General features: G+C 49.6%; 1 protein-coding gene across 5 annotated transcripts in view; it reads right to left on the bottom strand.

Annotated features, from left to right (window-relative positions):
- Positions 1-23,578, bottom strand: part of CACNA2D2 (calcium voltage-gated channel auxiliary subunit alpha2delta 2) — a 587,011-nt gene that overhangs the window by 436,208 nt on the left and 127,225 nt on the right. For 4 of the 5 annotated variants that reach the window (XM_073352554.1, XM_073352555.1, XM_073352560.1 and 1 more), the window contains exon 3: positions 21,616-21,732. In XM_073352554.1, the coding sequence (XP_073208655.1) occupies positions 21,616-21,732 (117 nt within the window). Of the gene's footprint in view, positions 1-21,615; positions 21,733-23,578 lie in introns of those variants that run through there. The other variant, XM_073352559.1, reaches the window with a different exon arrangement.

Here is a 23,578-nt window from a genome sequence, read left to right as displayed (position 1 = left end):
ACAAGGATTGCTCTTTAAAGAGCGGATCACAGAGCTTGGCACTAAACTTGCATTAAATTGATACGATCTCTTTAATGTTATCTGCAGCTCGTTATCGCAATTGTATGTGCAATTTACATTCTTGTCGGCTTTTTTTTTTATTAAGATTTGCTAGATACCTAATGTAGATATTTTGTACATTGTTCCAATATCACTCAAATGTTTAATGGACATCAGCTGCCCTGAGAATATGTAATAGCTCTATGCTATGGGCTGTGCCTGATGCTGCCGTGTTTCACGCTCACTGCTTCAAGGATGCAGACAGAGGTGTGGGCAGCCTAGGCACCCATCACTTGCACTGAGAGAGAGAGGGTAGATGAGGCAGGCTGCCTGTTATATAGAGTTTAGTGGCAGCGGCATAGAGTCAAGCCACATAACAGGGACTGTGAAAGCTGCCTTCATGCAGGTTTGAGGCTCTCTCTCATTCCTGACCTGCACCAGCCTCTGCTATGCCAATTCAGGGGTCACTCATACAGCTCTATCAATGCTCCTCACCTGCCCCTACTCTTCCAGTCCTGCACCTCTCCTAAGCAGAGATCACCAAATTCACTTTCACTTGGACCACAAGGCAGGATTTGAACTGAGCTCTCAAGACTCTAAAGGCTAATGCCCCAAAACTGCACAAATGTCCCCAGTAATTACAATCTCTAACTGAGCTGGCAGCTCATAAAGTTGCCTATCTAGTGTAGAATTAAGCTGAAACTCCATTCTCTGACCTCACTTCCTGACTAGATCCGGTCTCTCCATTTCTTACGGTGACACTGAGCATTTGAGTACCTACAGCCATAAATTTTATTTACCCCCTCTATCCTTGTATGTTCTTCGATCTGCACGGAGAGCTGTGTCTGAGCCAGAGGCTTTTAAAGCTGCATTTGGAAAAAGGAAGGGCGCAGGAATGGAGGTCCTAGGCTCCAACACAGTTGTGCCTGGGGGGGAGGGATAGCTCAGTGGTTTGAGCATTGGCCTGCTAAACCCAGGGTTGTGAGTTCAATCCTTGAGGGGGCCATTTAGGGATCTAGGGCAAAAATTGGGGATTGGTCCTGCTTTGAGCAGGGGCTTGGACTAGATGACCTCCTGAGGTCCCTTCCAACCCTGATGGTCTATGATTCTATGCACCTCAATCTTGACCGACAGCACCCCTGGCTCTTCCAGCCCTGGGATGCCACATGTCTCTACCAAAGCACCTAGATCCTGGCTGCAGTTCTGCCCATGCACAGCAGTCCTGAATTTAAACATGCATATACTCCCAGCTGGGATGCAGCTGCGATTGCCAGCGATGCCAAGCTTTGGGTCAGAAAATGACTGACTCTGCAGAGCACTTTATGTCTTCAAAGTGCTTTACAAACATTAACTAGTATGAACACATTTATTAACACTAATGCGTAAATGTGGGTAAGACAAACATCCACAAACTACACGACAACCTAAGCCAGGCAAACCCAGGTCTCCAGGGACTAAAGAGTGCATCAACTGGCTATGTCCAATTTCCTCTCTAATAAACACTGCTCAGTGCCAATCTGCATCTAGGGGAATATTCATAACTACGCAGGACTCTAGGGTATTTTCTGTACAAAAGCGCCTTCATGTTCTTGGCTTTTTTTAAAAAAACAGCAACAGTGAAACTGAAGCTAGGGTTTGCCAGGTTTTAAATGTACGTGGGTTGTTCACTTCAGTATTCTATAGCTGTTATGTTGCTTAAAGGGATATTACCAACTTGAAATTCAGTCCATTAAAACCTATTTTTAAGAAAGTCTGGTACTACCCTGGAGAAAGAGCCACAGAAACAACATGAAACACTAATTATGTAGGGGAACCTGAAAAAGAGTGACAGCGATGGCTGTATGACAGCAAAGTGCTGTCAAATACAAAGCCAAACATTACTGGCAAAATTTTAAAAAACTACCCCTCTTTCTATTCTATGAGTTACAGGGGTCTCTGGGGCTCTTGCAACAATAGGAATGAAAAAGCTTAACCGGGGACTGCAGCCCCCCACATTTTTTAACTCAAGATTTAAAAAAAAAAAATTTGTAAATTTGGGCCAAATGTTCACAGGGTGCAATCTCCTGTAAGATGCACCCACATCATTTGTGACACCCCATTATTACATCTGCATTGTAGCAGCAAGAGATCCCAGTGAGGAATCAGGGCCTGTTGTGCTAGGCAGAGTACAGATATATAGGGCCTGATTCTCACTTACCCTAAGGAAGCCTCTGTACACTACTGTGGCAGTGTGAAGAGCCTTAAAGAGGGTGTACTTAGAATTCCCCCTCCCCTCTTTAAGGCTCCTGCATGCTGCCAGAGTAGTGTAAACGAGCCTTAGTGCAAACAAGAATCAGGCCCAGAATGAAAAGGCAAAGAGCCCCAAACAGCTTAGAGTCTATCTTGTACCTCCAGGCTTATGTGTGCAATCCAGCACCCACGAGGCTTGTGCTTTCAGGTATGCGTACGCCAGGCATAAAGGTGCCAGGGCAAATTTTACTCAGCCAATTTAGAAAATGCAACCCTCTAAGTCAAATGCAGTTGGGCCCCCCCCACCCGAGCAACTTTAGGAGTTCAGAGCCTACAACTGAGGACAGTTCAATGAACAGAAGCATGCTGAAACTGCCTGCATCATACCTGTCTCAGGAGAGACTTCAATGTGGAGCAAGCACCAGAGAGAAAATACTTTAGGAGCATGAGGAAATACAGAAGCCCAGAATAAATCCCTGAGCCAAGCCCATAAGTACAGACAGATGAGCAGCAGTGACCCACAGTAAGTGACCGACTCCAAGGCAGCTCAGTTCTTTGATGAAAGCTGGACACTAGTGGCGATAATAGAGAAAGGAGGAGAGAGAATTTATTTGACCAGGAAAGCACAAGGAGACAAAGTAACTACTTGCCCAAGAAGAAAAGGAGTACTTGTGGCACCTTAGAGACTAACCAATTTATTAGAGCATAAGCTTTCGTAGCTCACGAAAGCTTATGCTCTAATAAATTGGTTAGTCTCTAAGGTGCCACAAGTACTCCTTTTCTTTTTGCGAATACAGACTAACACGGCTGTTACTCTGATACTTGCCCAAGGCTAGCCAGTTATGCTTGAGGAAGGGGAAAACAGCATTTCCCTGGCCTCTGAACCTTTGCTCTAACCACTAGAAAACCACTGATGGAGCCCACAGCCCACGCACACTCTACATATAAACTAAAACAAATAAATCTACGAAACCCAAGCACCAGGTTTTACATGCCCTGTAGCAAGACAGAAAAAAGGCCATTGTATATTTATTCATTCTCTGACAACATCCTCTCCCAGCCAAAAGTGCCTGAGGGCTCATACACATATGTACAAGGTTAGGAAGTATCTTCAATGCAGAGACTTATAAGGTATCTCCATACATGACCTACTGCCTCCTATTTCCCAGCAGTGCAGCTCAAATGTATCCTGAGTGACAGACATGGCACACAGCTGTGGCTGCTTGTAAGACCCACATGGAGCGAGTTGCAGAGGCCTCTGCTCAGGAAGTACTCCGGTCTCTTCCACACACAGGGCGCTTGGTGCCACTAGCACCATCACTCAGGCCCTGCAGAAACCACAATGGAAGGATGTGCGGCCTCACATCTCTCTGCAGCCTCAGAGCACACCAAGCAGCTTACAAAGTTTTAAAGCAAACAGGGCTGGGCTTCTGCCAAGCATACATACAAGAAGAAAGGAAAACGTACGACATAATCTGTATGAAAGTGCACAAAGCCCTAAATCGTGTTAGCGTTATTAGAAGGCTGGTTACACTGCTCTGCAAATGGGCCCAATACAGTTCTCATAGACTTGTTACAAACATCTGATTGTCCCTGATTAGATTAGACAATAAACTCCCATCCTGGTGTGTGTGCATTGTTCAACTCCCTCTCTGCAATCTGTAAATTAGAATTCCAGACTTGAGAGATTGGATTCAAATTGGATTACTGGATCAGGTCCAGCTCAGGAACAGTGAGGGAAGGGTGGAGGGAGGAAGGAAGACGAGAGAGAAGGGGAGGGGAGGTGGGGAAGAGAAAGAGACAGGCACACATACAGCCCCAAAAAATAATTAAATAAATGAAGCAAGTCAGCCAAGATTTGATTAGGAGTGAATTAAAAATATAATTAAAACAAAAACTACTAACCAGCAATTAGGAAACAAGTGGGAGAAGGGACAGATTATCACTATTAATTAACAAAGCAAGGAGATTATACCTTTAAATGTTTCCAGTTTAGGCAGTGTGGTATTCCCCCCACCCCCCACCTTCTTCTCTTTAAATGCAAGTGCTGAGCAGAGAAAGCTAATTTCCATCTTTATTGCTGGGTGGGTTTCTGCTCTGTTGTGACTGGGCACAGTATGATGTGTGCGTGCTGTATCAGTTGAGCCCCTCCCTAGCTCCCAGCTAAACACAGGCAGCGTCTGAAGGAAATACTTCCCCACAAAGGTCACCTGCCATCTGAAATAGGGAAAGACAGGCAGATAGTGTGACCTAGTGGACAGGGCACTGGGCTGGGACACAGGAGATCTGGGTGCAGGAGTCTGTCCTCTTCCTGCCCTGCCTGAAGGTCTCACGCTGTGTAGAACCCATGGGCCATGTCCGGGTAAGGAGGAGGAACCCTACAGGTGTGCATGCGTAGCACACACTGCTGGAGTCCTGGGAGCTCAACAGTCTGGTGGACTGTGGTTCAGGATAGTCTTTATTTCAGCTCAATGACCCCTTCCTGCTGACTCTTCCTCTGCAGTTGAAGCAGCAATGGCTCCAGTACCTTCTCTCTGCTAGTGCCGGCTCCTAGGCTCGTCACAAGGAGGCCAGCTGTAGCTACCAATGCAAGTTTGCTCCACTGACCTGTGTGGGTAGCCTAACAGTGGGGCCACCGCCCAGATGGGGGAAAAAAAGGTTACTCACTTTCTCATAACTGTTGTTCTTCGAGATGTGTTGTTCATGTCCATTCCAGGCAGGTGTGTGCGCGCTGCGTGCATGCCAGCCAGAAGATTCTTCCCCTAGTAGCGTCTGTAAGGCCAGCCTGGGCACCCCCTGGAGTGGCACCTTCATGGCTCCCAATATCGGGCCCTGCCGATCCCCCACCCCCTCAGTTCCTTCTTGCCGACTATTCCGACAGAGGGGTAGGAGGGTAGGTCTTGGAATGGACATGAACACCACATCTCGAAGAACAACAGGTACGAGAAAGTGAGTAACTATTTTTTCTTCTTCGAGTGATTGTTCATGTCCATTCCAAGCAGGTGATTCACAAGCTAGAGCTCAGGAGGTGGGGTTGGCGTTATCCACAGAAAAGAACACGGCTCGCCCAAAAGCTGCATCGTCCCTTGACTGTTGTGTAATTGCACAGTGTGATGTAAATGTATGTATCGAGGACCACGTAGCTGCCCTGCAAATTTCCTGAATAGGGACTTGTGCCAGGAATGCCGCAGAGGAGGCCTGGGCCCTGGCAGAGTCAGCGGTTACCTGCAGAGTGGGCTCCTTTGCCAGGGTATAGCACTCCCTAATGCAGGACGTTATCCATGACGATATGCGTTGAGAGAATACCAGGAGGCCCTTCATTCTGTCCACCACGGCTTCAAAGAGTTGGACGGACTTCTGGAACGACTTTGTTCTCTCTATGTAGAAGGCTAAGGCCCTACGCACGTCCAGTGCGTGCAGCCTGCGCTCCCTATCAGAGGAGTGTGGCTTGGGATAAAACACTGGGAGGAAGATGTCCTGGGTCATGTGAAAATGGGAGATGACCTTCGGGAGAAAAGCCAGATGAGGCCTGAGCTGGACCTTATCCTTATGAAAAGCTGTGTAAGGGGGCTCAGGCGTGAGGGCCCTGAGCTCCGAAACCCATCGAGCCAAGGTAATTGCCACGAGGAACGCAACCTTGAATGAGAGATCTAACATGGAGCAGGTGGCCAGAGGTTCAAATGGCGTGCCTGTAAGCCTGGAGAGGACTAAATTGAGGTCCCAGGCAGGGACAGGCTGACTTGTGTGTGGAAAGAGCCTGTCCAAACCCTTGAGAAAACGACTGACCATAGGGTTTGCAAAGACCGAGAGACCATCTGAGCCTGGATGGAAGGCGGAGATAGCGGCCAAGTGGACCCTTATTGATGATTAGGACAAGTCTTGATGCTTTAGGTGAAGGAGGTAGTCCAGTATAAACGGTATGGAGGCGAGGAGCGGTGACTGACTATGTTGCTCTGCCCAGATGGAAAACCTTTTCCACTTGGCCAGGTAAGTAGCCCTGGTGGAGGGCTTTCTACTACCCAGGAGGACTTGTCTGACCTGGTCCAAACAAGACAGCTCTGTGGCACTTAGCCATGGAGCATCCAGGCCGTAAGGTGGAGTGACTCCAGATTCAGGTGCCGGAGTCGGCCCTGGTCCTGAGTGATCAGGTAAGGGACCAGCGGTAAGGTGAGTGGGGCCGCTATGAACATTTCCAGGAGCGAGGTGAACCAGTGCTGATGCGGCCACGCCGGCGCTATTAGCATGACTCGGGCCCAGTCCCTGCGGATCTTGAGGAGCACCCTGTGGACTAGAGGGATGGGTGGGAAAGCATATAGCAAGCAGACCTCCCATGAAAGAAGGAAGGTGTCCCCGATGGACCCCGAGCCATGGTTTCTGAGGGAACAAAGTGTCTGACATTTCCTGTTGCCCAGTGTGGCGAACAGGTCTATCTGGGAAGAGCCCCAGAACCGGAAGATTGAGCTCACCAAGTCTGGCCGAAGGGACCACTTGTGGCCATTGAAGGTCCGGCTGAGGCTGTCGGCCAGTGTGTTTCGCACCCCTGGGAGGTATGAAGCCTGCAGGTGGATCGAGTGCTTTATGCAGAAATCCCACAGCGCAAGGGCTTCTCGGCACAGGGGAGAGGAGCGTGCACCCCCGTTTCTTGATATAAAACATCGTCAAGGTGTTGTCCGTGAGGATTGAAACACATGTGCCCGTTATGTGTGTTTTGAAAGCGTAGCAGGCCAGACACACTGCCCTCAGCTCTTTGACATTGATATGAAGAGTGACGTCCACCGGAGACCAGAGGCCTTGGGTCTTGAGGTCCCCTTGAGGCTCTCCCAATCCAGATCCGAGGTGTCTGACACCAAGGTGAGCGAGGGCTGGCAAAAGGCACCCCTGCGCAAACCATTCAAGGGTCAAGCCAGTACCAGGTGGGGCAGGGTTACGACCCTGTCCAACGCATCTCTGGCTGGTCAGTACACCAACGCCAACCAAGACTGGAGTGGGCGCAGCCTTAGCCTAGCATGCTGCACCACGTATGTGCAGGAGGCCATGTGTCCCAGCAGCTTTAGACAGTTTCTTGCCGACGTTGTGGGGAACCGTCTGAGGCTCTGTATGATGTCCTTAAGTGAGTGAAACCTGGCCTCCAGGAGGTATGCCCTGGCTTGGGTAGAGTCCAGGACCGCGCCTATGCACTGGGGACAGAGTAGATTTCTCCTCATTCAGGAGGAGACCTAAGTCGAGGAAGGTCCTCCTTATAAACTCGACCTGAGCCTCCACCTGGTCTCTCGAGCGACCTTTGATCAGCCACTCGTTGAGGTATGTAAAAACCTGCAACTGGCACTTGTGCAGGAAAGCCACGACGACGGCCATGCATTTTGTGAATATTCGGGGGGCAGTTGACTGTCCGAACGGGAGGACGGCAAACTGGTAGTGGCCTCTGTTCACCACAAATCTGAGGTAGTGTCTGTGATGTGGGACTATTGCGATATGAAAATACGCGTCCTTCAAGTCGAGGGTGGCGTACCAGTCTCCTGGATCCAGTGAGGGGATAATGGAGGTTAGTGAGACCATGCGAAACTTGAGTTTCTTTACGTACTTGTTGAGCTGTCGCAGGTCCAGTATGGGCTGAGGCCCCTCTTGGCCTTCGGTATGAGGAAATACCGGGAGTAGAAACCCTTGCCCCTTAGCTCCTGAGGAGCCTCCTCCTCTGCCCCTACCGAGAGGAGGGACTGCGCCTCTTGAATTAGAAGCTGCTCGTGAGAGGGGTCCCTGAAGAGGGTCGGGGAAGGGGGTTGAGGGGGATACAGAATTGGATGGAATATCCCCTCTCTACCACGCAGAGCGCCCATCGGTCTGAAGTAATTCGAGATCAGGCACGGTAAAAAGGGGATAGATGGGACGAGAAAGTAAGATGGGAAGGATCCAAAAGTCGTACTGGCAAGCCGTCCTCAACCGTACCCTCAAAAGGGTGGCCTAGAGCCTGTTGGGACCCTGGGCTGGCCCGAGCTTTGTCCAGAGGGAGGGCATTACCTCCTCTGAGTGCTCCTGTTCTGCCTTCGCGGAGCGGCCTGGCGGTTTTGGGGTTGGTAAGAACGAGGGGCAGGTTGAGGCCTAAAATGTCTGCACTGGGTAGCAGGCGTGTGAAGCCCCAGCGAATGAAGGGTAGCCCTCAAGTCCTTCAAACTGTGAAGTCTCTTATCCATCTTCTCGGAGAAGAGAGCTACACCCTCGAAGGGAAGGTCTTGAATGGTCTGCTGGATCTCGTGGGGAAGACCAGAGACCTGTAGTCAGGAGCCTCTCCTCATAACCACCCATGTGGCCAAAGTGGGGGAGGCCGCATCCGCCAGATCCAAGGCTGCTTGGAAAGATGCTCGGGAGACCAGTTTCTCCTCCTCCACAAGTGCAGACAACTCCCCCCCAAGCTTCTTGGGGCAGAAGTTCTGTAAACTTAGCCATAGATGAGCAGGTGTTATGCCCATAGCGGCTTACTATGGCCTGCTGATTGGCTATACGAAGTTGCAGGCCTGCTGTCAAGTAGACCTTCCGGCCAAACAGGTCCAGTTTCTTGGCATCCCTGTTTTTAGGGGTGGATCCTTGAAACCCTTGACATTCTCTCTGATTGGCCGCGTCGACCACCAAAGAGTCCAGAGGAGGGTGGGTGTAAAGATGTTCATACCCTCTAGAGGGAACGAAGTAGCAGCGCTCGGATTTCTTGGCCGTAGGTGCCAGAGAAGCAGGAGTTTGTCACAAGTTCTTAGATGCTTCGGTTATCGACTTGATAAATGGCATTGCAACTCTGGAAGGGCTGGAGGGAGCCAGGATGTCTATGACAGGGTCTTAATCCTCTTCCACCTCCTCTGCCTGAATCCCCAGGCTTTGGGCGGCCCACCTTAAAAGCTGTTGAAGAACCCGGTTGTCCTCCAAAGCTGGGGCCGTCAAAGTCCCCATGACCACTTCATCAGGTGAGGACGAGGAAGAGAGAACAAGAGGTGGGCCCAGTTCACTGCCTTCGGCCCCTGCAGGGTCCCTCGGCACGCAGTACTCGGGCTGTGGAGCTGATACTGATGAAGAACTCTGCACTGCAGCTGGTGCCGGGGCAGATAAATCCAGCGGGACCAAGACCGTCAGGGTCGGTAGGGAGGGAGCTGAGGCTTGCCATCACATGGAGAGCTGGTGCCGGAGCTGGCTGAGGTATCGGTGCCGAAACCATGTGAGTCGGTGAGGCCACTCCGCCCGAGGGCGGCGCGGTCATCAGCGGTGCCAGCACTGACTGTGGCATGAACGACACCAAGAACACCGACACCGTTCTGGAGCGCGGACCATGGACTTGACCTTGGCTCTGATGGTACACCCAGGGGGTCCAGAAGGGCCACCGAGCAGGTGGTTGCCACTGTTGCTACCACGGTGCTGGGTATGGTTGGTGACTGCCCCGGGACCTGGACCTTCTGCTCCGCGATCTGCTAGATCGAGCTGAGTCTACCTCCGACTCCAAGGTCTCCGAATAAGATGACCACAGAGGAGCAGTCCCCTGGGTCGCCAACGAACAACAACTCAATTCCCAGGAGCGGTGCACTTCCTGCATCTGTGCAGGCGGTGCCGGAGATGGAGAATGACGGGCCATCATGGTTGGCTTACCCCTGGAGTGGAACAGGGCGCATGTGGTCACCAAAGATTTGTCCCTCCTTTGGGGGGAGGACGGCACCGGGAGGCACATCAGGTCCGTTGCCGCCTCGAACGCCTCCAGCGTTGATGGTGGTTGTATGTCCACCAGATGGTCCGGGGACCGAGGAGGGTTTGGACTCGACTGGACCCCGGCCGGGGCAGGAGTCGACAAAACCCTGGGTGGAAGCGAGGCAGAGGCCGTTTGTCCCGAGCCACTCGCAGACAGCGCTGGCCCCTTAGGCTTCAAGGGAGGTGATCGGTCCCTCTCCGGCCTCCTCTTCTTTACCGGCACCGGAGAAGGAGAATGGTGCTGAACTGAGGCCGACGCCCTAGGGCCCGAGTAGTGGTGGTGCCGGTGGGCTTTAGAGTCCTTAGCCAGGCCCGTTTTGGCACTGTTTGCACCAAAGCGCTGCGCACCGAAGAGGACATGCTCAGTGCAGGGTCGTTGGGTCCCTGGTCAGATTGCGGTCTCAGAGCCGCCTCCATGAGCAGGAGTTTTAGTCTCTGCTCTCTGTCCTTAAGGGTTCTTGGGCGGAAACCCTTGCAAACACTTGTCCTTTTGGTGAGTCTCACCAAAGCACCGCAGGCAAGACAAGTGAGGATCACTCTTGGGCATAAACTTTCCACAGTACTCACAGAGTTTAAACCCCAGAGACCTGGGCATACTCCCGAAGGGGAAACGAACTATCTAACAAACCACTACTAACTATATGAAAAGTACAACTATAGAGAATAACTGTTTACACTAAGAACAAAGACACTGCTAAGGCGCTTGCTGTAAGAGCGAGCAAAGTTCCAGCTAGCCATCACAGGCGGTAAGAAGGAACTGAGGGGGGGGGTCAGTGGGGCCCGATATTGGGCACCATGAAGGTGCCATTCCAGGGGGTGCCCAGGCAGACCCTACGGACGCTGCTAGGGGAAAAATCTTCCAGCTGTCTTGCACGTGGCGTGCGCACACCTACTTGTAATGGACATGAACAATCACTCAAAGAAGAACTCACACATGCCACTGGGAAGAGGGGGGAGAATGCTTTTTATGAGTACTAATTCACTATCATACCCGGTTCTCCATATCACATGCCTCCAGAAGCCAGAGAGGAACAACGCTACAGGCAATTAGCATGGAGAGCAACAGGACAAAGAGAGAAGCAGCTCCTGACACAGCTCAGTGGCTTTCGCTGGAGGAGGAAGGGCAGTCCTGTTCCAAACTGGATTAGCCTAGCCCATTGTGCCCTAATACCACCCTCAGCACAAACATTGCTGTCAAAAGTCAGATAGTTCACCTCTGGAGAGATTTAACTGCTTGCAATGACAGTGCCATAAGACTTACTTGGGGGGGGGGTGACCACTCTGAATGGAGCCAAGGAACACTTTGTTGCATGCCAATCTTTGCAAGTCTTCACACAAGGGAAACCTTTCACTCTCCATCAGGGAGCTGAAGGACTGATAAAGACTCATTACCCAATACCTGTAAGGGAAATCTCATGGCTATCAGAAAGAAAAGGAGTACTTGTGGCACCTTAGAGACTAACAAATTTATTTGTTAGTCTCTAAGATGCCACAAGTACTCCTTTTCTTTTTGCGAATACAGACTAACACGGCTGCTACTCTGAAACATGGCATCAGAGCTGTTAAAGGGATAAACCTGTCCAATTAAATCCCCTCTGCATGCATGATATATGCTAGACGCAGATTGAGCCCGAGACAACTCCCAGTGGAACAGAACCAGACAGTACACACCAGGGCTAAGAGCATCAGAGGATGAGCTGCCAACCTTACAAGCACCCTGACCAACCAGCTACCATCCCTGGAAAGCCCCCTAATGCAAGGTTCTATAACAACGCACCACACTCCTACTATGCCTTCCCTCCCAAGATTCAAAACACTTTATAAGCATTAATTGCACTACCATGCAAAGCATATGAGTAATGATATGCTGATGGGGAGACTGAGGCACAAAAAGTTAAGTACGTTGCCCAATTTCTCCAAGTCTCTTGTGTGAAGCCAGGTCCCCAGATGCCTGGTCACATGCTGACACCATTAAGATGCTGGCCCCTTTCTCATGCACTGCACAGCCGGTGCTCTCAAGCACCATCTTTGGAACTGGAGCCAGGGGAGAAGGGAAACATATTCCTCAGTAATAGAAGCTCCTACAGCAACACTCCCAGGAAATCTCTTCAATGAGACCTGCAACAGTGTTTAAAATAAAAATACACCTCTAGAGCTTTGCTCCTGCTGCTTGTGTTTTGCCTTAGGGTGATGTGGAAGGCCACGCCTGATCTTCCCTGCCTTTGCTGAAGGACAATTTGGGGATCTTCTAGGATGTACACAGTGAGCTCTTGCATCTTAACTGAAGGGACAGGAACGTTGAATCTTTACCAAAGATGTCCTTTCACCAGAGCATTCATCAAGCATTAGAGATAAGTAGGTGTTAACTAAACCCAGGGTTCATCCACACAGGTCAGCAGCTGGTGAGACGGAAAGTGAAAACAAGCATGGAATTGTGATGGGGGAGAAAGGAGAGAGAATAAGCTCACAGGAATTGGAAAGAGCACAGGACCCATTTAACAGGCTGCTCCTGGGCAGCGCCGACTACAACACCTCACTCACGGGGCTACAGGAAACAACAAACAGATCTCCACCATAAGGCAGCTTAAACTTTTCTACTTTGTCACCAGAATTTGTGCAGACAGAGAAATACAGCCTCAACTGCCCACCCTTCAGGCCTGTGCAAAGACCCTGGGCAGGCAGTCCAACGGGTGGAGAGAGAGAGAGGCTAGCTTCAGCACCGAACTCCGCCCCCAGCGTCTTGCCCCCAGGGGTTCAGATCTAAGAACTATCAGGCAGAGTGACCCAGCTGAACCCAGCTGCCAGGCTGGATTGTGAAGAAACAGGCAATTGCTAAAGGAGCTGGGACCTGGACGTCCTAGGGTCTGTTGGTTCTGGTCTCCAACTCCCATTCCCAGCATTCCAGGTTATCCATACTCCCTGATGTTGTTTATCTGTATCTTATTTTATTGTATCAGATAGACCCCTTTCAGAGAAGAAGAAAGAACACCAACACAGCCAGGACTGTTGAGGCAAGTCACAGTGTATAAATAACTCAGCATAGCCCACAGTAAGCAATGGGATGTATAGCTATCATGAGGCAAAGCAAATCATCTGTGGCTAAACCTCTGAAATGGGAACCAATCAGCAGTCGAATTAGCCTTCAGAGGTCTGCATGGGAAAAGCCCAAAATGAAACCCAGAAGCGAAGCTTTCCATCCCGCCCCTAACACCTAAGAATGTGGGGAAAGTTCAGATCCAGATACTAACTCCACACACAGCTCCTATCCCTTGCTGATTACAAGAAAAAAAAGCAGTCATGGGACATTCATGGCCCTGCGGGGAGACAATGCCCTCTTTTACCACACTGAGTCCAGCGGAGCTAATCCGCAACAGTGATTTTTCCACTTGTGTTTGACTTTAGTTACAGAGACATGCTCCGAGAAACTGCTCAGCAAACAGAGAAAAGGACACTGCTGCCACAGCCCTGGGACCAGATTCTCATCTCCCCTACACTGGGATCAGCTGGGATAACACCATGGTATTCAGGGGGAGCGTGACATGGTGGGAATTGGGCACATTGAGTTCCAGAAGCTCCCGCCCATGGAAAGCGCAGCCTCCCATGTTTCAGGGAGTGACTCTGGCAAAAGGATCATGTCTATTGCTGCAATTAAGAAATATTTCCCCAGTGCCACTTAACACCTCTGGAAAATGTCAGTGGCGTATCAGCTGTTTGCACTGATGCTTTCTGAAATCCGACATCAGCTCAAACCACAACCCCTGCTGCCCTCCTCCCTTTGCTGTGCTGCAGCTTGGCATTTACAGAGCTGGTTAGGAAGAGAGTCTGGGCTGAGTGGAGCACATCAGTGGCACACAGCCGCAGTGAGCAGGTGGAAGAAGCCATGAAAGTGGCATGCACAGCTTAACACGAAGCAATTACTACTCCGATCTGCACATCCAGGTAGCAAGCAAAAGCACATGCAGGAAATAGCAAACCTCTGCCTTAACTGTTGTGCTGGGTCCCTTCCTTCCCAGTCTGCCATGGTCATCAGCTCCTCCTGACCCCAGGGCACTTGCCACCCTGGAGAGTGGCTAATCATGGGCATGGGAAGTAATACACAACAGGCCCAGAAGGGAGGGAGAAGAATCCAGCAGCAATACCACTGAAGGAGATTACACTTCCAAGAAGTAGAACCACCCAAATTTATCCACAGCCAATAATAAAAAAAAAAATCAGATCCATTTAGTCAAGTTTATTTTTCTCCCAAACTCTTCTGCAGGCAGCGATTACACAGCAGCAGCACCATTATAATACAGTACACCTAGGCAGCATCTCCTGTACTTGTGCAATACACAAAGCAGCACGAGGATTTCAGAAAGAGCAACAATGCAGACGTGGGGAAGGGGGACCCAGCTTCCCCCTCCCCCCATCTCTCCTTCTATAAAATCTGCTGTCTCCGGGGTCCTCATCAATCATGGATTCCCTTGGGGCTCCCTGACTCACACAAGTCACCCCACTGACTTGAGCAGGGCTTCCTGTTTGAGTGGCAACAGCAAGATCCAGCCTTTGGCCCTGTGCATCAGAGGCCACTGCAGCTGCAGCCTGGAACACCCGAGCCTGTTTGCTGACACTGGATTCTTCACTGCCACCTCATCTGTGTGCAACTAGCACTTTCTGCCCCGCCCAGCAAGCACCTGAACACAGCGGGTTGGTGCTCTCCAGAGATGGGCGGGGCGCAATAGAAACATGTTAACTCAGGTTAAAAAACCACCACCAGTGAATGGAGCAGGGAGGGAGGCAATGCCAGCCAGCCCTCTCCTTCCAGCCAGGCACTCACTGCCTTCCGCAGGCATTCAGAATGCCAGGCTCATGAAGATGGAGGCTACGTTGCTTTTTTCTTATTTCCAGCTCACCCTCCCTTCCTGGAGCCTGGGGAAGCAGGGAGCAGCAGAGCGATGGCCACGGAGTTCGGGAGCACAGTGCTGGCTTCTACAGTGACTCAGAACATATGAAGGGGGCATTTCTCTCCCTCTATGGTTCCAGCAAAGGGCGGTGTGGGGAGGGAGTAGTGCTGAGGTTTGGGTTGGGAGAGAGGAGAATATACAGGGGGTGCGGGCTGTGACTTTTGAACAATGGGGTGGGGAGACAGCAGCCATGGGAGGGGCTTCTCATCACTGGAGGCCCTGTCTGCCTTTCCCTACCTGGGCCAGAGCAGACACGAAGGGGAGGACGTAGCAGTAGCGGCTAACGCTGGGGGGACTGGTAAGTAAATCCTGCAGAAGCTGTACTGGAGGCGGGCTGAGGCCTAACACTGAGCTCTGGTAACTTCACTAGAGCTGTACGTAAAGCCTCAGAACAAGCGCCCAAAGCACAATACATAATAAACAGGTCAGTTCCCTTGACAAATTCCCCGAAGGCAGCCCATGGCACAACTCTTCCTGCAAGCGCACAGACGTGGGAAGGGACTTGAGTGACAGAAGGGGGGAAAAGAGGGGAGACCTGGGAAAAAAAACAGCCACAGAAGAAGAGAATCCCAAGAAAAAAATAAGTTTGGTAAATGACTGACAAGAGACGCAGAGAAATTCTGGACTCAAGAACTTGTCAAGCCATGAGCAAAGCAACTGTAATTCCCAACAGAAGGGTCAAAGGTGCAGTTGGGGCATAACTGGGATATTAACTCACCATCATTTGGCAGTTGCTGACACCTTGACCCTTTTGCAAAGGTTTGGGGGGGGGGTGATATTTCCTGGGTAGAACCAGGGCAACTGTTGGTCCAGGCCAAAAAGCACCACAGAAGTTTGAATTTGATGCAGGAAGGCAATCAGAGCCATCCATATTTTTTCCCTATAACTGATCTGATGTGACACACTGGCTAAGTATGTTGTGTCCTCTAGTGTCAGTCAACTAGGATACAAGCCTACTACAGCTACTAGCAGAGTTACTCTATTAGCTCCAGGTAGAGGGCTGTGCTTTTGGGATTGAAGGCCAAGGATTCCATCCCTGCTGATGACACCAGGAAGCAAGTGGAATGGTGATTGTAGGGCCTAAGAAAGGATACAATAAAGAGAGTTAACACAGGGCTGGTTGGTGTGAAAGGGGCTTCCCCTGGACAACAGGCACTGGGGACAGAGGCAGCTCCATACTGATTTCATGCTTATGGCTGGAGAGCAGGGTAGGCCAGCAAGAAGTCTCCTGGTATCTGGCGGAGTGCACTAACCCCACAGGCCTCGTGGGAACAAGAAAGGAGTGTTGCAGAGAGATCCTGCTAGGAATTTTTCCTGTCTCATGAGGAAACAGACAGAATGGTCCAGTGTAGAGAGGAAGAGCAGTAGCTAAGTGCCCAGCCTTGCAGCTCTGCTTTACTGAGAGAAGCAATCACTCTCCTTCCCCCACATTACTCTGAAATGCACACAGGAAATAAGAATGCCTGTGATCGCCACACCCCTGCTGCAGCCATAAGGCTGTGTTAAGCCACTGCCACCAAAAGTCAGCACCAAGTGTGGTTTCTTGTGTTTAATTTTTGTTTCTATAGGGGAAGCAGGGGGGACTGTAAATATTATTAATAAACACTCTGGACACAACTTAACTTCCTTTAATCAGGATGCATTAATGTTTTGCTTTGAAACTGGGAACAGCAGGCTCTTTGATGAATAGGCTGAATCATCGTCTAATTTGAATGTGACTCCTATGCAGTGCCTGTGCAGCGTGCTGAAAGGCTAGCTAGTATCTTCCTCCAGAAACCCTGCTCACTGAGAGACGTCCTACACCTCCTACAGCAACAATACAAAGTGGGGAGGGGACTTCTTTTCCAGCGGTGGAAGCATACAGGTGCCACAAAAATTGTGCTACATAAGGCCTGATGCCCCCTCCCACTCTCACTGATACACGTCAGTCACACTTGACTCAGCTGCTGAAAAAAACATTTAAGGAAAATCATCATTGCTCCTAACCAATTTATTTGAGCATGAGCTTTCGTGAGCTACAGCTCACTTCATCAGATGTTTACCGTGGAAACTGCAGCAGACTTTATATACACACAGAAATCATGAAACAATACCTCCTCCCACCCCACTGTCCTGCTGGTAATAGCTTATCTAAAGTGATCAACAGGTGGGCCATTTCCAGCACAAATCCAGGTTTTCTCACCCTCCACCCCCCCACACAAATTCACTCTCCTGCTGGTGCTAGCCCATCCAAAGTGACAACTCTTTACATAATCAAGTCGGGCTATTTCCTGCATAGATCAAGGTTTTCTCACATCCCCCCCACCCCCATACACACACAAACTCACTCTCCTGCTGGTAATAGCTCATCTAAACTGACTATTCTCCAGGTTTAAATCCAAGTTAAACCAGAACATCTGGGGGGGGGGGTAGGAAAAAACGAGAGGAAACAGGCTACCTTGCATAATGACTTAGCCACTCCCAGTCTCTATTTAAGCCTAAATTAATAGTATCCAATTTGCAAATGAATTCCAATTCAGCAGTTTCTCGCTGGAGTCTGGATTTGAAGTTTTTTTGTTTTAAGATAGCGACCTTCATGTCTGTGATTGCGTGACCAGAGAGATTGAAGTGTTCTCCGACTGGTTTATGAATGTTATAATTCTTGACATCTGATTTGTGTCCATTTATTCTTTTACGTAGAGACTGTCCAGTTTGACCAATGTACATGGCAGAGGGGCATTGCTGGCACATGATGGCATAGATCACATTGGTGGATGTGCAGGTGAACGAGCCTCTGATAGTGTGGCTGATGTTATTAGGCCCTGTGATGGTGTCCTTACCCATAACTATTTCACATTTGGGGACAATGTATACCTTCAGATCAGCGGCACTGCTATGGGTACCCGCATGGCCCCACAGTATGCCAACATTTTTATGGCTGATTTAGAACAACGCTTCCTCAGCTCTCGTCCCCTAAAGCCCCTACTCTACTTGCGCTATATTGATGACATCTTCATCATCTGGACCCATGGAAAAGAAGCCCTTGAGGAATTCCACCATGATTTCAACAATTTCCATCCCACCACCAACCTCAGCCTGGTCCAGTCCACACAAGAGATCCACTTCCTGGACACTACAGTGCTAATAAACAATGGCCACATAAACACCACCCTATACCGTAAACCTACTGACCGCTATTCCTACCTGCATGCCTCCAGCTTTCACCCTGACCACACCACACGATCCATCGTCTACAGCCAAGCTCTGCGATACAACCGCATTTGCTCCAACCCCTCAGACAGAGACAAACACCTACAAGATCTCTGTCAAGCTTTCTTACAACTACAATACCCACCTGCAGAAGTAAAGAAACAGATTGATAGAGCCAGAAGAGTTCCCAGAAGTTACCTACTACAGGACAGGCCTAACAAAGAAAATAACAGAACGCCACTAGCCGTCACCTTCAGCCCCCAACTAAAACCCCTCCAACGCATTATTAAGGATCTACAACCTATCCTAAAGGATGACCCAACACTCTCACAAGTCTTGTGAGACAGGCCAGTCCTTGCCTACAGACAGCCCCGCAACCTGAAGCAAATACTCACCAACAACCACATACCACACAACAGAACCACTAACCCAGGAACTTATCCTTGCAACAAAGCCCGTTGCCAATTGTGCCCACATATCTATTCAGGGGACACCATCACAGGGCCTAATAACATCAGCCACACTATCAGAGGCTCGTTCACCTGCACATCCACCAATGTGATCTATGCCATCATGTGCCAGCAATGCCCCTCTGCCATGTACATTGGTCAAACTGGACAGTCTCTACGTAAAAGAATAAATGGACACAAATCAGATGTCAAGAATTATAACATTCATAAACCAGTCGGAGAACACTTCAATCTCTCTGGTCACGCAATCACAGACATGAAGGTCGCTATCTTAAAACAAAAAAACTTCAAATCCAGACTCCAGCGAGAAACTGCTGAATTGGAATTCATTTGCAAATTGGATACTATTAATTTAGGCTTAAATAGAGACTGGGAGTGGCTAAGTCATTATGCAAGGTAGCCTGTTTCCTCTCGTTTTTTCCTACCCCCCCCCCCAGATGTTCTGGTTTAACTTGGATTTAAACCTGGAGAATAGTCAGTTTAGATGAGCTATTACCAGCAGGAGAGTGAGTTTGTGTGTGTATGGGGGTGGGGGGATGTGAGAAAACCTTGATCTATGCAGGAAATAGCCCGACTTGATTATGTAAAGAGTTGTCACTTTGGATGGGCTAGCACCAGCAGGAGAGTGAATTTGTGTGGGGGGGTGGAGGGTGAGAAAACCTGGATTTGTGCTGGAAATGGCCCACCTGTTGATCACTTTAGATAAGCTATTACCAGCAGGACAGTGGGGTGGGAGGAGGTATTGTTTCATGATTTCTGTGTGTATATAAAGTCTGCTGCAGTTTCCACGGTAAACATCTGATGAAGTGAGCTGTAGCTCACGAAAGCTCATGCTCAAATAAATTGGTTAGTCTCTAAGGTGCCACAAGTACTCCTTTTCTTTTTGCGAATACAGACTAACACGGCTGTTCCTCTGAAACCTATCATTGCTCCTATGAGTCACGGGGGGAAGAGAAATGTCTCAGAGAGATGATTCAACTGGAAGGAGAGCGCAGGCAGAAGAAAACATAGGTTGGAGAGGAAGAAAAACTTCCTGGTAGGGAGAAGCTGCGTTAGGTTTTGTCTACACTAGCACTTTTGTCAGCAAAATTTTTGTCCATCGGGGTGTGGACAGTGCTATGTCCATGGGAGACCTTACAGTGGCACAGCTGTAGTGGTACAGCTGCGTCAATGTAAGGTCTGTAGGGTAGACACAGCCTTAGGCTGTGGCAGAGGCTCCCAAAGGAAGTGGAGGGAGAGCTTTGGCTTAGATCCTGGCCCCTTTGGCACTGTACAGTCCCTCTCCCTGCCAGTGCAGGACTGAAGGAGCCAAAAAGGTTTCCCCCATCCCTAGATTCTATTGCCTATCACCAATCTGGGAGGAGAGACCAGGAGCACCTACTAAAATGTTATAATTGAGGTGTATGGACATTCAAACCGGCTTGATGAGAGATGAACCACCCAGGGTCTCATTCTGAAAATGCATGCTTCATAAGATTCTCTCAGCCCTGGATAAATACGAGTCACCTCACCATGCTAGGCTACTGAATTGGGGGCTCTTATCACAGACTGGCCAACGCCAGAGATAGAATCAAGCTGGAAGACAACTGAGATTAAGTCCATCTGGCACCACATGGGCCGCATCTTGCCTGACCTTAGGAACAGGAGATGCACAGCCGCCTTTCAGAACTGCCTGTGAACCAGAACAGGGGACAGGAAGGAGGCAGTGACTGACCCCATAGATATATTTACACTGTGCTGTAAAGCTCCCAGCACCATTCCCTGTTATAAGCAATTCCCCGGGGAGTTCTATCCTATTCTACTCTTATTCCACGCTCATCACAGTAGGATCTGAGCATCTTCCACCAGTGCATTAAGCATCAGGACTAACACTGTCACAGGCTTAGAAATAGGCCTTGCACTTTGAGCAGAAGTGAGGATTGGGATGGAGCAAGAAATGTGTCATTAGACAGATGGAGGTGGAAAGACTGGGATACTTCATGCATCACGGCACAAAAGCAAATAAATTAAAAAAAAACCAATTTGGGGTGGTCCTTAGTTGCTGTAGGAGTTCATTCCACAGTCTGGGACTGGCCCCCAAGAAAGCTCTGTCTCTTGTTCTCTTATTAAGGCACAGAGACTTTGTATTTAACATTACATAACACAGCAATGAAAGCCTGCTCCAAACAGCTACGGCATGGTCTTTCCCTGCAGTCCAGCCCCCCTCCTACCAAGACGAAGGGTGACCTTTGATCTCTCCATCTGCACCCGCACATCCTTGCACGACATCTCACCCATCGCCCCTTGTTAACTCAGTTGCATGCCTTGTTAGGCCAGTGTTGCCACTTGAACTGTGTTCCCAGGTGCAGAACTTCACCACACACAAAGTTTCATAAAATCAAGCACTCCAGAGGAAGCGACAGTTCCAGTAAATGAAACAGCTTTATGGCAGCGCGATCAGGTTATCTTACTCCAGCACTAATGAAATGAGCTCACTCAAAGAGAAAATGACACAAAATGGGAAGTGAGATTGGAAACTTAAACAGATGCCCAAGGGGACAACTCACATGCTTATATCATAGGCTATGCGCACTGTCCATCCGGGCCATCGGACACAGGCATGCAAGCATTTCAGGTTGCAGCCTCTTAAAGAACCAAAGCTATCTCTCGGTAACACTTTTTGTTAGTTGTGCTAAGGAACTGAGGTACTTTCCCCCGTTCAGTAGCTGGGGAGAATACACTGGCAAGGTTCAGAAGCCAACGTCTCTAACTATAGCAGCACATGTAGCAGTTATCCCAAGACTAAGGACGACACTTTACTTGAAAAGTCACCTATGCTGGAGAGTTGCTGAAATTTACCAACCCATGTGCCTTCCACACCCTTTCAGAAATATTCACGTTAAGATATGCAAACCCTAAGAGATGCAGTGCCTAGGAGAGAGCACGTCACCGTGTTCTGCTGGCAAGGTCACACCATTCTGCCAGGATCATCCCTTCCCGCAGACCCCCAACACACCACAAGAGACCAATGAACCAGGCAGGCCCCTTACCTTTAAAGCCCGGACTTTCTTGGCCAACAGGCTCTCAATGTCTCCCGACACTTTCTCCACTAATTTCTTGGGGACGTTCTCCTTGACCTCAAACAGGTTCCTGTTGTCATTGTAGATCTAGTAAGCGGAATAAAAAGAAGAGAGACGGTCACCATTACATAAAGACATGAGAAACACAGATACCCCAGCCCTACAGTGCCAAGGGATTGTACTGCATGGGTAAGATAGGGGCTGTAGGATTTGGAAGTTGGGAGGCTTAGCACGCAAGGAAGGTGTGCACAAGGGTATGGTCTGAAGCTCATCCCTCTGGGTTTTCTAGCTTCCTCTCTTCTCCAGCAGAGACATCAAGGGCCTCTCCCTCCCCAAGGCCTGAGACATCCCAGTGCAATGGCCACCCATCCCTCTGGTGACCCAAATGTGCAATGCAGTCAAGGCCTCCCCAATTTTTTCACCCATTTTTTAGTGTCTAAATGATGTCCCCAGACCCCAGTCACAATCCACACTCCAGATCTTACTTGCCAGACCAGGCAACTGCAAGAAGAGCTCACTGCCATCCCCCAGGGCCAATAGTTCAATAGACACATGGGCTGACAGCAGATGGTACATAGCACCGCTATCCAATGCCAAATCAGCAGGGGGCAGAAGGGAGGTTAGCCAGCCGGATCGGACTGAAATTGGGATAAAACGTAGGACTTCCCCAGTAAACCCAGCATTTGGCCTACCTGCGCTGGAGAAGGGAGAGAGAGAAGTTGCCCAGTGGTGAAGGCAAAAAAAGTCCTGATACAATTAGCTACTCATTTGGGTTTCTAAAGTTTGCAGCCTTACTCCTGCGGCATGCTCTTTCACATGGATGGAAACCACCCTAGCTAAGCACATTCAGCCCTGAGGAAACCCCACTGCATTTCCAGTGGAGCCACTCTGGGGATTGATCTGTCCCACCAGCCAGAAGCTGATGCTAGAACAATCAGTGAAATTGTTAAAAACCACACTGACATGGTCAGCATTAGGCTTCAGAGTTAACAACTCCCATTCATCTCCACAATGAGCGGAGGAGGCTTAAATTATGCAGGAAACATGGGAGATCCCAGCAATCCGTAGGGTGACTAACTTCACTACTGCAGGAGGAAGTTCCATGAATGACAATTTCCAGTACCACTGATAACAGGGTACTGACTTTCATTTCTACCAAAGTACCTACCCCCTGGCCTCTGCCAAAGCCAGCCAAAAAAATGCCCCCACTTTGTGACCTCCCCACATGGCCTCATGCCCTTTGTCCCCACATGGCACGCCATACCTCTTCCCTCTCCTAATTAAGAGGCATCCTCCCACAAGCCTGTAAGCCCTAGGTCTCCCATCAGAGGCATGTTAAACCAGACAGCAGAAAATCACCCAAGTAAATCTGAATCCTTGGAGTTCACAGGCCACAAAGTCAGCATCATTGCTCAGGTGCACTGCTGAGCCTCTCATTCCCCTTGCCCCATGTACAAGGCTGTAGGCTCTTTGGGGTAGGCAATTCTGTCTTCATAGAATATCAGGGTTGGAAGGGACTTCAGAAGGTCATCTAGTCCAACCCCCTGCTTGAAGCAGGACCAATCCCCAACTAAATCATCCCAGTCAGGGCTTTGTCAAGCCTGACCGTAAAAACTTCTTAGGAAGGAGATTCCACCACCTCCCTAGGTAACGCATTCCAGTGTTTCACCACCCTACTAGTGAAAAAGTTTTTCCTAATATCCAACCTAAACCTCCTCCACTGCAACTTGAGACAATTACTCCTTCTTCTGTCATCAGCTACCACTGAGAACACTCTAGAACCATCCTCTTTGGAACCCCCTTTCAGGTAGTTGAAAGCAGCTATCAAATCCCCCCTCATTCTTCTCTTCCGCAGGCTAAACAATCCCAGTTCCCTCAGCCTCTCCTCATAAGTCATGTGTTCCAGTCCCCTAATCATTTTTGTTGCCTTCTG

Source organism: Lepidochelys kempii, chromosome 7 (genome assembly GCF_965140265.1).
Source record: "Lepidochelys kempii isolate rLepKem1 chromosome 7, rLepKem1.hap2, whole genome shotgun sequence".
Classification (NCBI taxonomy): domain Eukaryota; kingdom Metazoa; phylum Chordata; order Testudines; family Cheloniidae; genus Lepidochelys; species Lepidochelys kempii.
This window is presented reverse-complemented; position numbering and strand designations above follow the sequence as displayed.